This window comes from Manis javanica, chromosome 7, assembly GCF_040802235.1.
Source record: "Manis javanica isolate MJ-LG chromosome 7, MJ_LKY, whole genome shotgun sequence".
Lineage (NCBI taxonomy): Eukaryota > Metazoa > Chordata > Mammalia > Pholidota > Manidae > Manis > Manis javanica.
The window spans coordinates 1,371,966-1,387,109 of NC_133162.1; the positions used below are offsets into that span (position 1 = coordinate 1,371,966).

The 15,144-nt window shown below is 56.3% G+C and overlaps 1 protein-coding gene across 2 annotated transcripts; it reads left to right on the forward strand.

The window, feature by feature from the left end:
• The first annotated feature begins 2,217 nt into the window (after positions 1–2,217).
• On the forward strand, positions 2,218–13,097 carry BNIP3 (BCL2 interacting protein 3). 2 transcript variants are annotated; one of them, XM_037011304.2, is made up of 6 exons: positions 2,219–2,420; positions 8,552–8,702; positions 9,147–9,231; positions 10,591–10,697; positions 10,770–10,919; positions 12,246–13,097. In XM_037011304.2, the coding sequence occupies exons 1-6, from the start codon at positions 2,375–2,377 to the stop codon at positions 12,289–12,291; spliced, it is 585 nt and encodes a 194-aa protein (XP_036867199.2). In that variant the 5' UTR covers positions 2,219–2,374; the 3' UTR covers positions 12,292–13,097. The 2 variants fall into 2 exon arrangements, with proteins under 2 accessions (XP_036867200.2, XP_036867199.2); XM_037011305.2 differs by lacking the exon at positions 10,591–10,697 and having other exon boundaries at positions 2,218–2,420.
• The last annotated feature ends 2,047 nt before the right edge of the window (positions 13,098–15,144 follow it).

Below are 15,144 nucleotides of genomic sequence, written 5' to 3' on the forward strand. Positions count from 1 at the left end.
GCCTTAGTGTCCCAAGAAATATTTTTATTACATGTAAATATACATCCATAGCTATGAGACAGATGTGATAGGGTGGTCGAGAGACTTTCCAAAATAAGATATTATGATAAATATATAAGGAGAAAGTGAAATACAGGTTCAAGAAGAAAAATGAAGCATGCAAACTTCCCTGTTAAGGAAGGACAATGAATGATTAATGTTTAATTGAATGATGATGATATCAAATTGATTTGGTACTTAGCAGCCTTATATACATTTAAAAGTGTTAGGAAAACTTTGATTAAAATGACAATAATTACAGGATATCAGAAATAATGTCTTTTGCAATTTTCACATTTCCAGTGCCAAACTTAGATGTATACTGAAGTGTGGACGAGTTTTTTAAGACAGCCAGGGGGTACGGGAGCACAAAAGCTTGATGATCAAAGCCTGAAAACCAGCACTATTTTCTCAGGCAGGGAAGGGAGGTGTCAGGCCAGGAGGAGCAGACCTTCAGTCCCCAAATGCTCTTTCCCAGATCCCACTTGTGGCTCCTGGGGATGCCCCTGGGCAGGCTGCCCCCGACCAGTGAGGCCTCAGCCTCTCCCTTGCATGGGGTCCTCCAAGGGGTGGACCTTGCTGGGAGTTCCAGAGGGCTCCACATGGGGAGGGAAATCCATGCTTCAGGAAGAAACAGTTTCATTTAAACATTTCCAGGTAACTGCCTATAGAGCCTTTAGAAGGCTTATACAATTTATAAGTTTTGGTAGTCTTAGCAGGCGGCAGGATGTGACAATACACACAATTCAGTTGTATTTCTATATACTAGCAAGAAATAGATGACATTTAAAATAGTAATTACAACATTACAAATATGAAATTTAGGGGTACATCTGGCAAAAGATGTGCAAGCCCTGTACACTGAAAACTACTGAACGTAGCTGTGAGAAACTGGAGGACACCCAAATAATGGAGAAATGCATTGTTCGTGGGTTGTTCAAAAGAAACCCACAGGCCCAACAAGCGGTTGCTTTGGCGAGGCCAAGTCACCAGACAAGGCTTAATGCCGGACCCAACTGCCGCTTCAGCCTCCCCAGAAGGACAGTCAGTTATTGATAAGGTGACCTGTCACTCCAGGATATAAAATGGGAGATTCTCTTTGGCACCAGGACACGTATGACGTCCTTTTCTTTAGCATCTCAGATCTTCCGTAAATAAACGTAGCCCTTTTCTCTTCCTTGCCTGATGCCTTCGTACACAAGGAGACGGAAGACGGGACCCTGGCAGCTTGCTCCGGAAAGGCCCCCCTCCCACCCAGGGGCCAAGGCCTGGGACAGGCGCTGGAGAGAGGCGTGCTGGGGCCCCGCCCCGGGGTCTCTGCAGCGTCTGCGGGAAGCCGTTTCTGCTTGTTCCCTGCCGGGCAGGGCCAGGAGTCCCTAAATGCTCAATGAACGAGAACCGAGGGTCACCCCGAACTGAAGCAGGGCGGCAGCTCTGCACCCCGCAGGAGCCACAGGCCGTCCACTATCACCTGGGTTTGGCAGGGAGCCAAGGGCCAGCAGGGAAAGGGGCTTAGCGGCACTGGGGGCTGCAGTGGGCAATGGGTCGGGAGTGCTTGGCGTTCTCTGCCTGCTCCGCAGCTGGAAGCAGGGACGGAAATTGGGGAGCTGTCAGTCATTGGCCAAGTCCTGGCCATTCGGGGCTGAGGGTCACAGGGACGTCGTGTGGCTTCCTGGGCCAGGAGCTGGAGTCAGTGGTCTGCCGTCCTGCAGGTCCGACTTGCAGCAGGACCCCCACCCCGGAACCCCCACGCTAGTCACCGCAGGTAGGGGGCCTGAATTCGTCTGGTCACTGAGGGTGAGGGCTCGGCCACCCCGCCCTGGGGGCCTGGCCGGCGCTGGGCAGCGGGAGTCCTGGGCTCTCGGACAGCGCCCGCCCCATGCACGCGCGATCCCGCCCGGCGCTTCAACCTCAGCCGCCCGCAGGGCCCGCGCTCGCGCGCCCCCTCCGCGCGCCTCACCCCGCGCTCGCGCGCCCCCTCCGCGCGCCTCACCCCGCGCTCGCGCGCCCCTCTCCGGAGCTACCCGCCCCGCGCACGCGCGCCCCGCTCCTCAGAGAGGAGGGCTCCTCCCGCCCCGCGCACGCGCCGCACGCGCCGCACGCACCCCGTGTCCCGCGCACGCGCAGGCCCCGCGGCCAATGGGCGACGCCGCCGCTTATCTGCCCGGCGTGCGCCGGGGCGCGTCAGTCAGTCGGGGCCCTGGGCTGTCGCCGCCGCGGGTGCTGGGCCCGCGCAGGTGCTCAGGAGGCCGTGCGTCCCCTCGGCGCGCCCGCGTCCTCCCCGACCCCGACCCGCGCTCCGGCCCGTCGGCCGCAGCGCCTTCCCTCCGGCGCCATGTCGCGGAGCGGGACCCCCGGGCTGCAGGAGGAGAACCTGCAGGGTGAGGCCGCGCGGAGAGCGGGGGACGTGGGCCGGCGGGGCGGGTGCCGGGGCCTCCGGGCGGCCGGGCAGGGGGAGGGTGCCGGGGGAAGCCAGGACGGGCAGGGCCTGGGCGGGTGAGGCCGGGGCCCCCCGGGACGGCTGTCCGCCCGGGGTCTGTGGGAGCAGCCGCGGGCTTGGCCAGGACCCCGACGAGCCTGGACGTTCCCCCCAGGAAGGCACACGTGCCCGGGTCCCAGTCCCTTCTTCGGGCCACGTTGTTTTCGGTGGTTCGTAGCCCCGACCGGTGTTGGCTTTAGCGAGCAGGGGCCTAGCGTGTCGTGGGCTGAGCTGTGTGGGCTTCAGTCTGAGGTCGTCGATGCAGTCGCGTGGGTGGCGGCTCCTAGGACCTCCTCAGGGGGGCAGCGAAGGCGAAGGTGGCACGGGCGGTGCAGGGCACAAGTCCGCGGCTGCTCTTTAAAGAGTGGGACTTGGACAGCCTGAAAAGTGGTGTCGGCATGTGATTTGTCTTTTCAGTCCATGTGCCACTTGACCCTAAGGGTCGGTTCCAAACAGTTCAGAATGGATGTGCGGGTTAAAAAGGTGGCGGGACCCTGTCCATCCGGCGGCCCCTGCAGACGGCCCGGCGGCCCCGCCGCACAGCCCGCCGGTGACGCCTCGGGACCTGCCCCCCTGGCACTTGCCCCAGGAGAGCCACCGCCCGGGCCTGGCCGCTCTGGCCCTGGGAGTTGGAAGGGGGCCCAGGTGGCCCTTGAGCCTTGTATTTTCCGAAGCCAGAGTTCAGCAAAATGCGCCTGTACGTAAGCTTGGGACAGGACCGTCTGAACATCTGAGGGTGGGTGTTTGAGTTTAGGATCCAAAAAATTCTTAGTATTCAGGTAAATCTAGTGAGCTGCTAATTATTTTTCTTATTCCTTAAATCAAGATTTTACCAGGCAAGATGTAGTCCAGTGTATCATATAACATTTAATAACTACAACCGGATTTTTAAAATCCTTTAATTTCCCCTTAAACTTCAACATGGACCCTTTGAAAGAGTAAGTAAATCTTCTCAAAGACCCCAAGGGCGCCCCGCGCGCCGCCGTCAATCTCCCTCTCCTGACTGTCGGGGCTGCCCGACCTCCAGCGCCGCGCCCGCCGGTTCAGGCTCTGAGTCCTGCAGAGGCTCAGGCGGCCGCTCCTGACTGGCACCAAACTGCCGAGTCACCGACCAGCTCGTGAATTTAAAGACTTGTCTTTCTATTTTGCTTATTCTATAAAAAGATGTCACACACTGAGTGGAAACTCACATTAAGGGCCCTTTGGGCGCTTCTCCTGAGTGTACGTGCCGCGGGGCACTTGCTCACTGCCCAGCGGGAGAGTGGGAGGGGTCACTGGAGTCACGTGAGGCCGCACAGCTGCCCTGAGGAATGCGGAGCCGGGCATGGGCTCCTGGCTGGGCAGCACATGCCCTGTGTGCTGTCTGATTTGATTACGTCTTGTTTACCTCAGAACCAAGGACTGGGAACGCCTTGGCGAGCCAAACCCACAGCCATCGACAGACACGTCCCCCTGTGCTTCATCTCCTGGGGTCAGCTGGCTTCCCCCAGAGTGAACAGCAAGGTGGTCGCCTTTCTGTCCTCTGGCCCACTCTGGTCAGAGCTGTTGCCCAGTAAGATACTGTACGTGCTTTTTTTTACCTTCAGATTCACAACTGCTAAAATGCGGGAAGGAGGTGGGATTTTGTGAGGACGCTGTCGCGGTGTCCTGGGCACAGGCCCAGTCCCCAGGAGGGCCCGTCCCGAGCAGAGCCGCTCCTGAGAGCACCAGTCTCACGATGCTCTGCCCCCCTCACTGCTGCCCGGCAGGATGCAGGCCAGGTGGCTTGTTGGCACAGGCAGCTCGCCAGGGGCTAAGGTGTAGGAAGGGAGACAGTTTGTCTCAGGGAGCAAAGCTGGGGGCTGCTGCAGCCTGAGAGGGAAGGGGTCGACATCTGGGTCCCAGCCCAGCCCTCCCACCACACGTGGTCGCCACGAGGCCCAGAGGCCCAGTGAGAAGTGGAAAGTCAGGAAGGCCGCTGTCAGTGGCTCTGGAAGGGGCTCTCTGCGAAGGGCCTGGGGGGTATCTGGCGCCTAGAGCACGAAGCCTGAGACAGGCAGGACACTGTGCCCAGCGTGGCACAGGAAGGGTAAGGTTGACTGGCCTTTTTTTAGGAACCTGAATTACCTACCCTGGTGACTTCATGTTCAAAGTCACGTGTCACTCAAGTCTCTTTTCTTTCTGCCCAATCTAACTTGAGAAGCTTTTAAAAATAATTTCTGAAAGCCCACCTCTCCCATGGAGGAAGCCCGAGTAGGGTGGCCGTTCCCTCCAGGCTGAGCAGCTGCTCTGCCTTAGGCCTGACCTCTGGGGTGCTATGCCCCCTCTACCAGCCCTCCGTTGGGACTTTTGTCCATTGTTGGAGTGGCTGTTTGATGCCTGTCATTCCGCTGGCCAGTAGTTTTCAGCCCTGGCTGCTTAACATTGTCTTATGTAGCTTTCTCAAAATGCATGCCGGGTTTCACCCCAGCATGTGTGGTGGGCCAGCCTGCTGCGAACAGGGAAGAGCCCCCTCGGGACAGCAGCCTTTGCTCTGGGAACACGGGCAGAGGGACGGGGATGCCCTGGGGTCCCTCCCGGTGGGGGCGGGAGCTGCAGTGGGCACTCCACGTCACCCACCTTGTTAGAGATCTAGGGGACTTGCTGTTAGCTTGAGTTGTAAGTCAGTGGGGAAAGCGCAAGGAGAGGAGCTTGGAGTCGGTGTGCGGGCGCCTCGGCGGCATCGCCGGCCTGGATACCAAGGCACCGGTTATCTGTGACTCCGAGAAGTTTTCTAAGACTGTGAAGCAACCTTAATCTCCATCTCTCTTGCTTAAAAGGATAGGCGATCTTAATCATTGCAAGATAAGATCCATGGCACCTTTTCCTTCCTTTTCCAGGAAGTGTGCTTTCCCTACCCCGTTGCTGCAGGTCAGTAATAAAACTCTTGTACTTAAGTAAATCATTCCTTAGAAGATTTTGTGTGGACTCAAAGCTTTTGCTCTGGACCCCCCAGAATGGCGTTTTTTTCTTTCTCAAAGATGCTTAGGGCTTTTTATGAGACCATTTTAAAAAGCAAATGCTTGTCTCCTTGGAGTCTTGAGTTGGCCCTTGTGCTATAATAAAAACATACACACCTGAAACTAATGTGACATGTCAGTTATATGTCAGTTTGAAGAAATGTGTTTGGTTTCTGTTCCTGATTCTGACACAGCTCTAAAGCCCTTGGAATTAAGTGATAGCGCCTAGTTGTTTGTAAGGAGCTCCTTTGGAACACACCTGAGCCCAGGCCAGCGAGTGACCAGGGTGAGGCCTAGAAGCCTGAGGTGGGGTTGACCTGAGGGTGGGGGACCCAGTCTATGCCCAGCGAGGGGCTGCAGAGAAGGAGGGTGACCCGGGGAGAAGCAGGGACGCTCCGCCTGTTCCCCAGGCTGCCTGTGTGGCTCCAGTTGGCTGCTGCTGACTGGTAGGAGGTACCCTCTGTAATGAATCAGTAAATGTGTGTGAAGTGTTGAGTTGTGTGAGCTGCTGTAGTGAGTACTGACCTGGGGGTGTTACAGGCACCCCTGAACTTGTAGTCTGCCAGGCAGGAGGCTGGGTATCCCACTTGCAGTTGACATCTGTGTAGGGAAAGTCTTGGGGGACCCGACACCAACTCCAGGTAGTATCAAGTCTGAACCGTTGAACGGCCACAGTGCTGACTGAATGGGTTACTGGTGTGGAAACTACCTCAGCGTGTCATGTCGAAAGAGGTATCAGAAAAAAGACCCCACTGCCCTAAGGCTCCATTCATACCAGATGCCACAGTGACCGGCGTAGCAGGGTAGCCTGGTCAAGTGAACTGAGGCAGGCCCAGAGTCTGAATGATAGGTGGAGCCTGGAAGAAGGGAACTGGGCCCATCTCATGCCACGGGGCCAGAGCTGGCTTGCTGGTGGCTCAGCGGCACCGAGAGTCCCCGTGAAGGAGGGAGGGCCAGGGCAGGGCTCTCAGAGCTTCTGTGATGGTGCGTCAGGCCCAGGAGGATCAGCGCCCCTGGAAGCACGGCTGGCAGCCCGGGTGAAGACTCACACCGAGGGCCCGGGAATGGTGGTGGGCTCCGAAGGTGGTGCAGCGGAGGAGTGGCCTGGGCATGTGCCGGGAGCCCTGGACTCTGTTACAGACTGGCGTTCCTGTGCCTCAGGGAGGTGCTCATGAGGGCCTGGGCAGCACGAAGCCACTTGAGAGGTTACAGAGAACAGCTGTGCTTTGAAACCTTGGGATTGTTTTGTTAGCAGCTAGCCAGGGGCTTGTGACTGCAAGTTTGTGTTAACTCCTGGGCCTCGGGTGTGCATTCTCTGATTAACAAGGCATACGTGGCCGCAGGCAGCTGTTGACGGGGTCCAGGACTGCCAGAAGAGATGCCTGCTGAGTGTGTGGGAGGGCAGGCAGCCTGCCGGGACTCCAGGCAGCATGGACTGAGGAGTGGGCGCCTGTCCCCTACCACGTGGGGTTGTAGTGTTGTGTTGCCATAAGCAGAGAACAGCAGGGGGCTGATGACATTGCAATAAATCAGAATGACTGCAAGCCCCCTTCATGGGGCTTTTCTGGAATGTGCATTTTCTCTTCTGCCCTCTGCCCTCACCCTCCTTCCTGTGCCCATCCTCCATGTGCCACCAGAGTGCTCAGAAACAGATGTGTGCTGAGCAAGCTCGTTTCTGACAGGTGGTTGCATATCCATGTGGATGAACGTGACCCGTCTGTCACTCTCATGGGTCAAACCCAAGTCGACATGAGCATCCATACAGCTTGGGTTGTGGAAAGGAATATGGTAGAATGCAAGCCCCATACCTAATAGGCTTCATGACCTCACAGAAAGAGGTTGGAAATCTGGAATAAAATCAAGAGTTTAGGTTCCTTGGGAGATGTTAAGAGTGAAATGGCAGGTCACAGTGAAAGTTACATGGAACACATGCAGTGAGGGAAGGCTTGTGTCCTGGAATCTGAACTACAGGCAGGAGGGGAGTAGACAGCTTAACAGAAGGGGGGATTTTTAAATGGCCAATTAAAAAAAAGATGCTGTCCAAATGGGCAGTGATCATAGGAAAAATTGTTACACCTCACTAGAAAACAGAAATGCAGAATAAACCACACAAGATACCAGCATGGAATGGCTAAATTTAAAGACTGGTGACAGGTGTGTAGAGACAAGACCACTTGCGTACAGTATGCCAGTGTGGCCGCATTGGGGAGCGGAGGCCCTTTCTGGGAGCACTGAACATGCATGTTACCTTTAAACCCATGAGCCCATGCCCACATGTCCGCCCGACAGAATGCGAGCACACAGCCGCCAGGGAACATGAGAAGGTTCACAGAAGCCATCGTAGCTGCCCCGACCTGGAAGTAAGCCACACACCTAAGAGAAGGGGCGAATGATGGTGCAGCCGCGTGGGGGCAGCCGAGTGCAGGGCTCAGCTACAAGGGTGAACCCACAAAGCCCATTACACATCACACTTTGGGATGTGTAACAAATGTCAGTTTGTAGTTCCAGGAAGAAAGTGCTGAACTCACTTCCTGTAAAGACTTGGCTAAACGAGTACTTGGGGGTGACCTGCTCCGGTTCATCATCTGATTTAGTCAGAAAGTACCTTTGTTCCTTTCACAGCACATTTGTCTGTTTCTGATTTAAGTAAATACAGAGCAGCTTTTACAGGTGAGCTTTATGGGGCCTCCAGGTCAGAATGATGCCGGTATGTGGAAACAGGTTGGTAAGAGAGAGTGTAAACCTCCATTTGATTTGTCAGTCCTCTAAGCTTTTGTTGACCCTCTTTATCCCCTAAGAGTTCAAAATGTCACCCTGGTCAGTTAGGCTCTGCTGGCCCATCAGGTCAGTGGGCAGCAGCCCAGCCTCAGGAAGGCCGGGAGAGGCTCGGCCCTGGGCGCCCGCATCAGGCACCGTCACACAGGCCCCGAGACAGTGCCGGGGTCGGGGTGCAGGCCTGGGGCATGGCCGTCATGCCCCAGGAAGGCGGGCCTTCCGTATGGGGACCGGGCTCCAGGGCGGCAGGAACATCCAGCTCTGCTCTCTCCCCCGCCAGGCTCTTGGGTCGAGCTGCACTTCAGCCACGGCTTGAACGGGAGCGGCGTCCCCGCCTCGGTCTCTCTCTATAATGGTGACCTGGAGAAAATACTGCTGGACGCTCAGCATGAATCTGGACGGAGCAGCTCCAAGAGCTCTCACTGTGACAGGTGGGCACGAAGGCCTGACAGCCCGTGTGCTGACGAGGTGTGCGGGCACCATCATGAATGCCCGAGAGCCACAGCCGGGCCAGGTGCAGGAGTGGCTTCTCAGCTTACGGGACGGCGGGCCCCTTGCCCTGGTGGGGGTAATGACTGGGCTTGGTGTGGGCAGGGGCCCTTCATTTCTGCTCTGCCACCCTGGCTGGCCTGTCAAGCCGCTGCACCTCATACTGCCAGCGAGTCATGGCCGAGTGGGTGCCCAGAGGTGCTCCTGGGGGCTGTGTCCCAGAATACAGGGCCTGGCACCTGTGCCCCACCCAAGACTGCCAGGCTGGTTCCTGTTGAGCCCAGCTGTGAAGATGGGATGGTGCGCCCAGTCTGGTGCCGGGTGGAAGGAGGGCCAAGGGCAGGTGGGTCACGTGCCACGTGTCTCCTTCCTTCACCACTTCCCAGCCCGCCTCGCTCACAGACTCCACAGGATAATAACAGAGCTTCAGAGGCAGATTCCCACAGCGTCGGGGAGAAGAACAGTGTCCAGGTGAGCCGGAGCGGGTGTCCGTGATCTGTGGGTGCAGTTCAGGCTTTCCATGTAACTGAGTTTGGGGTTCGGGTGACTCTCGCCTCCTTTTAGACTGCGGGGTAAAGGCTTCTACGCCATATGGCTTCATGGCACGGAGCAGGAATGGACTCAGGTTAGGGCTCCAACGCTATGGGCCACCCCCACTCCATAGGCCATCTGCGGACATGGCAGGGTAGAAGGGGTGGCTAGGAGCAGACCATGGTGGTCTCTGTCGGCCGGTGAGGTGGGCCCTCATGCCCAGGCTGTCGGGGACAGCCTGGCGTTTCCTACTGGCTCTGTGGGGCCCTCTGCCTTGTGGCGGCACTGACTGTTTCCTCACGAGACACTGTAGCTCCTTCCAGAAACCAGCCCCGGGCATGCCAACTGGCATGTCGGGGGCTTAATGTCAGGAGCTAACCTGGCTGGCTTTTCTCCAACATCTGCTCAGCCAGTTTTTAATGGGTCTTCTGTGCCAGCACTGGGCCCCTTGGTGGGGCCACAAGCCAGAGCCTGGCCTGCGAGGACGGGTGCCTGGGTGCTGCCACCCCGCCGCCATGGAGGAGCTCAAGGCAGCAGTGGCCACTCTCACTTCATCCGGTCTGCTGGCCCCATGCAGAGGAAGTGTGTCCCTGGGTGCACATTAGGGTTGGGGTGACAGGAGCAGGCGGTGCTTCCCCACCCACTTCAGCCTGTCTCGGGAAGCAGTCTTATGGTCAGTTCCCTGCAGGGGCACTAGGTGTCCTGCCACGCTCACCGTGCAAACAAGGGGCCCCGTCAGCACACCGAGGCTTCCGGACCCCACGGGAGCCCCGAGCGGGCGCCACCCCAGCCCCGGGCAGCCGCACTCCTGGCCTTTGGGGTCCACGGCCAGCTTGGGTGTGCCCAGGCATATGGTTGGTTTTGGTGTACTGTTGTAAAGCATTTCCAAAATTTAAGTATTTCCCCCAAATTTTAAAAAAGGAATTAAATGCTCAAGTACAGAATCTTTTCTGAGTGCAAAGTAGAGAAAAACAACTATAATCCTACTTCTAAAGGCCCCTTGATGAATGTCTCACGTCATCTGAGAAATGCAGTGGAAATGGCAAGGGGCGCGGCGTCTGGCCTCTCCGGCCCGCACGCGTGAGCGCCTTTCTCCCGGGCCTGCCTGCCAGGCCACTCGGCTGCCGGGTGGAGCCACAGCCGGCCCTCGGGGCCTCCCCGTCCGCGCTTCCTCACGACGGGTGGGCGCGCGCGGGCCTTTGGAAGCGGCGCCCCTGCCCCCCGGGGAGGAGGCCTGTGCGAGGCGGTGCACCGGGCCGCTCCCTGTGCTGGCTCACCTGCCTCGCCTTGGCCCCGCAGTCCGAGGAAGACTACTTGGAGAGGAGGAAGGAGGTGGAGAGGATCCTGAAGAAGAACTCGGACTGGATCTGGGACTGGTCGAGCCGGCCGGAAAATGTGCCCCCCAAGTGAGTGCCGCGGCGCAGGGCCCCCACCCCGCCGCAGGCAGTGCGGCCACGCTCACTGCGTCTCTCCCCCAGGGAGTTCCTCTTCAGACACCCGAGGCGCGCCACCGCCCTGAGCATGAGGAACACGAGCGTCATGAAGAGGGGCGGCATCTTCTCGGCCGAGTTCCTGAAGGTGTTCCTCCCGTCCCTGCTGCTCTCCCACCTCCTGGCCGTCGGACTGGGGTGAGTGGGGACCCGACCCCGTAAGCCTCAGCCTGGGTCGCATCCTGTGAGGTGTTTCTTGCAGCATGAGCCTGCCCAGGTGCTCCCCACCCTGGTCAGGAGGCTCTTACCATGGGTGGGGCGGGTGGCTTCCTGCCTCTGGGCCGCCCTTCCTGGGGGATAAGGCGCTTGCTTGCTCAGCAGTGACACAGTGACAAGGCCTGCAGTCCCCAGGGTGCCCTCCACCCCCACCCGTGGCCTCTATAGTCTTGGTCACAGCGGCTGTCAGGGTGGGCTTCCGGCCGGGAGGACTCCCCTCAGGGGCACTGAGGGAATCAGGGTGGAAATGCCCTGGTGTCCAGCCTCCCCTTTGCCCAGATCAAACATGGAACATGGAAGGTAGAAGCTCGTGGGTCTTGCAAGGTTAATAATGCCCACGTCCAGCCCTGTGGAGGGGAGCACGGGGCTGCCCTCCCTGACGCCAGCCATGGACTGTAATTCTTCCTCCCATGGAAGGTGCTCCCTGGGTGGGCCAGAGCTCCGAGGTACCTGGCAGTGTCCCCCTGCTCTGGCTCCTGGCCAGTACTTTTCAGGGTTAGGGCTCACCCAGGGCATTTGTAGATGGTGGTTTCTGGAGCTTTCTCCAGAACCAGCAAGTCAGATCCTGGGGGCAGGACCCAGTGACCTGCATCTTCAGCCTCCATCCCTGGATAGGCTCTGCCATCAGCCCTTGACCGGTGTCCCTGCCCTGCACCCTTCCTAACAGACTTGGAAAAGGCCTCCAGGGCCCCATTGCTGTCAGGATGGAAGCTCCCACAGCAGGCTTGCAGGCTCGTTTCTGCCCCTCCCCGTAGGCCTGCTGCTCCTGGGGCCCTTTCCTGGGGTCACACCTTCCTCCTGCCCCTCTTCAGGCATCAGCTTGGGCCTCTGGGTTCTGGGTGCCCCTCTCGCCACCCCCGAGCTTAGACGGCTGTGAGCAGGGGCTTCATGGCCCAGCAGTGGCCTTCGTGAGGCTGGTGGTGCACTTACTATGATGTCACCTGCCCTGGGGCAGCTCCCCCAGCCATTCTCCTCGGCATTTCTGGCCGGCTGGTCCCCGTGTGTTGTGGCAATGAGGACACTGCACTGTCACAGCACTGTGGGACTCATTCCCAATGACATTCCTGCGAAACATGTTGATGAAGAGTAAAACTGACTTAATGCAAGTCCACTGATATTCATCACAAAGTTTTTTAAACAGGTGTACAATGGCCAGTCTCCCGTGTAAGGTGTGACCCCAGCCAGCTGCCCTGGCTCAGCTGGTGCCCCAGGAGCCCACATTAACTGTCAATCGCTTTTTCTGTTAAGGATCTATATTGGAAGGCGCCTGACCACCTCCACCAGTACCTTCTGAGGAAGAACTGGAATCCGGCTTTTTTCCCCTGCGGGGCTTAGCGGAGCTTGCAGCGCAGCTGGCCGGGGAGCTGTCACAGTCCTGGGGCGGTGCACAGTTTGTGTGTGTTCTGTAAATGCTGTGTTCCTGACTTAGTAAAATGAAAGAGAAGACACTAAAATCATGCTGATCTATACTCATACGTATGGAATCAATGAATAAGCATGCCATACTGATTAATATCTACTGTAATAATTTGGTAGTAAATTTCCTTTGGATATTAAAATATCTTAAGTATCAATAATTTTAACATACTAGTCATAATGTATGTAGTATTTTAAGAAAAACTGTCTGTAACCTTAATTCAGAAACACTTCCTATTTCAGAAGAATGATGCTGACAGTAAAATGATCCATAGGAGGTTGTCCCCAGTACATACTGTGGCCTTACATTCACACCACTGTAGGGTGGACGGTGACGTGGATGCAGGTCGTCTACTTAGAGACTGTGTTGAACTCTGCCAGTTCTTTGTTACGTGATACATGGAACCCATGGCACAATATGGACTCTGCTGTGCCACTGAGCCCCGAGTTGCAGGGCGGTGACCTCCTGTGCTCTCCGGCAGTGGGGAGCCACCGTGGCCAGGCAGCCCACCCAGGGCGCCCACCGGGCTCACTCCTGCACCACCCGTCACTCTAGATCGCTGGGTTTCATCTATGCAGTGTGCTCACGTTTTGTGTGCTCTTAGAAGCAGCTTCATTAAACAAATCGGTAGCTATTTTGAAAGACTGGAGACAGAAAAAAATAAATCTTTGCCAAATCCTTCAGAGATGACTGCATTTACGTATGGTTCAAAATGACTACACCAGGAGTCTTCCCTGCGGCACAGCTTTTCAGGGCTGCCACTTGGTGCACCATGTGTCATGTGTTTCACTCTTCCACGCTGAATTCTTATGTTAAAATAAATGTCACATTTTAATTTTTTAGAACATTTGTTTATATTGAAACAATTATCATGTAGTAGTGGCTTACAGCCCTTCTGTTTGGAGGCAGCTGGTTGAATGGCACTGAACTGACGTTATTTACCCGCTAAAAAAGACAACCTGTGAGGTCAGGTGGAATCACCCTGTCCAAGCAAATCCCCTTGGTTTACCGCGGAGGTGTCTGTCTTTCATCAGAGATGAAGGGGCTCCTCTGCTGCTTCTGGCTGGAGTGTCACGACTGCGGGGACCACACTCAGCACGTCCGAGCAGTCGAGTGTCCTCAGGACGAGCAGCGGCCCTTGAAGGGGCCCCTCCGGCCATCCAAACCATGGCGCAGGCGACTGGGCGGCGCTTTTCATCGGTGGCGTCGGCTGGACTCTTGAGACTTGCTGTCAGGAGAGTGCTCCCCGTCAGTGAGGGGAAGGCCAAGACTCAGGTTTTCTAGAGGTTTCTACCATAAGACTGGTATTACAGTGGCCGTTTTATTAATATGAAATGATTCATTTAAAATACATATTTTTTCTTTCAGTAGGCTAATAGCAGTATAGTAATCAAGCTTTTCAAACAGCCCATTTTGCTGTCAATAGGAATGATGCCATTTTACTCACTGAAGAGCAAGCTGACAAAGGAACATAATCCAAACAATTTTGGTCATAAAGATGAAACTCGGCTGCTGCTTTTAAATGCAGTTTCCTGACCCAATGCTCTAACCCCAGAGTCTGACTTTGCAAACTGGGACATGACCCTTGTACCCTGCTAGAAGGAATGTACGTTCAAAAGAAAAGTACCTTAAAAAGCCATACCTGCCTGCTCCAGGTGGCCATGTCTAGAAATTCACCCTGAAGAATAAACCTCTTAGAGTAGAAAATGCATATGTGCAGGAACATACCTAGCGTTTGTAATAGTCATATATATTAAGTACAAGACATTTGACCTTCACAGAGGCTGGGTAAGCTTGGGGCTTCCACACAGGGGCGCACCACACAGGTTCCTCAAAACAACCACAGGAGTGTCCAAGGCGCAGAAGTATTGGTACTAAAGGTCAGGGATAGTGTGGAGCCGGGCAGTTCCACGCCACCAGGAGAGGCATGCCCGGGTCCCTTCCCTGGCCCCTGACTGCTCGTCATGCTGGGCCACTTGCCCAGCCTTGATTGCCTGTGACTCCTGTCCCAGGCTGTGAGGAAGTCCCCCTTGTGCAGAGACCTACCTGGGGAGCACGCGTTGGTTACGCGGGAGGGGCGGTCTCTCTCAGATGGCGATCCTCTGGTGAAAGCCCAGTTGACACCATTAAGAGGAGATGAGCTGAACCTCTGACCCCAAGGTGCAGGCTGGCAAACAAAAAGTGTTTGAAAAATAAATACATGGCATGTTGTTTATGCAAAAGAGCCCAAAGGAAATAGGAAACTTCATTTATGCAGCAATAGGGGTGAGTGCGGCAGAGAGTGGTGGCTGCCCGCAGGGGGTGCAAGTCACACTTTTTGTGACTCAACAGCAGCAATACTCCACGTTTAATGCCAAAATCAATTAAAAATGAACACCTGGGGGATCTCTGCGGTGGAACACAAGGGAACCCCGTCAGGACGTGACTGAAGCAGAACTGAAAGGGAAGGCGAGGACTGAGGGTCACGGCACACGGACCGAGCACGCGAGGCTCGAGAGGGCGAGCCTGGGCATACGGCTGCCGGTGGACCTGGTGCTCCTGAAGGCATGGGTGGGTGAGTGTGCACGTGGATGCTGCACACAGGGAGGATGTGTGGCACGGAGAGCCAGGTCTGTGGGACAGTGAGCATGTGGCCCATGGTGCATTTGAGCTGGAGGTGTTCATGATGCACGGTTTTAAATGTATAGAGACAATAGAAAAATAGAGGTGTGTGTGTACACCTTTATTTCC

Coding starts and splice junctions, on each gene's coding strand:
- BNIP3 (XM_037011304.2), top strand. CDS start 2,375: ATGTCGCGGAGCGGGACCCCCGGGCTGCAGGAGGAGAACCTGCAGG. Junction 9,232..10,590: donor GGGAGAAGAACAGTGTCCAG/GTGAGCCGGAGC, acceptor TTGGCCCCGCAG/TCCGAGGAAGACTACTTGGA. Junction 10,698..10,769: donor CCGGAAAATGTGCCCCCCAA/GTGAGTGCCGCG, acceptor TCTCTCCCCCAG/GGAGTTCCTCTTCAGACACC.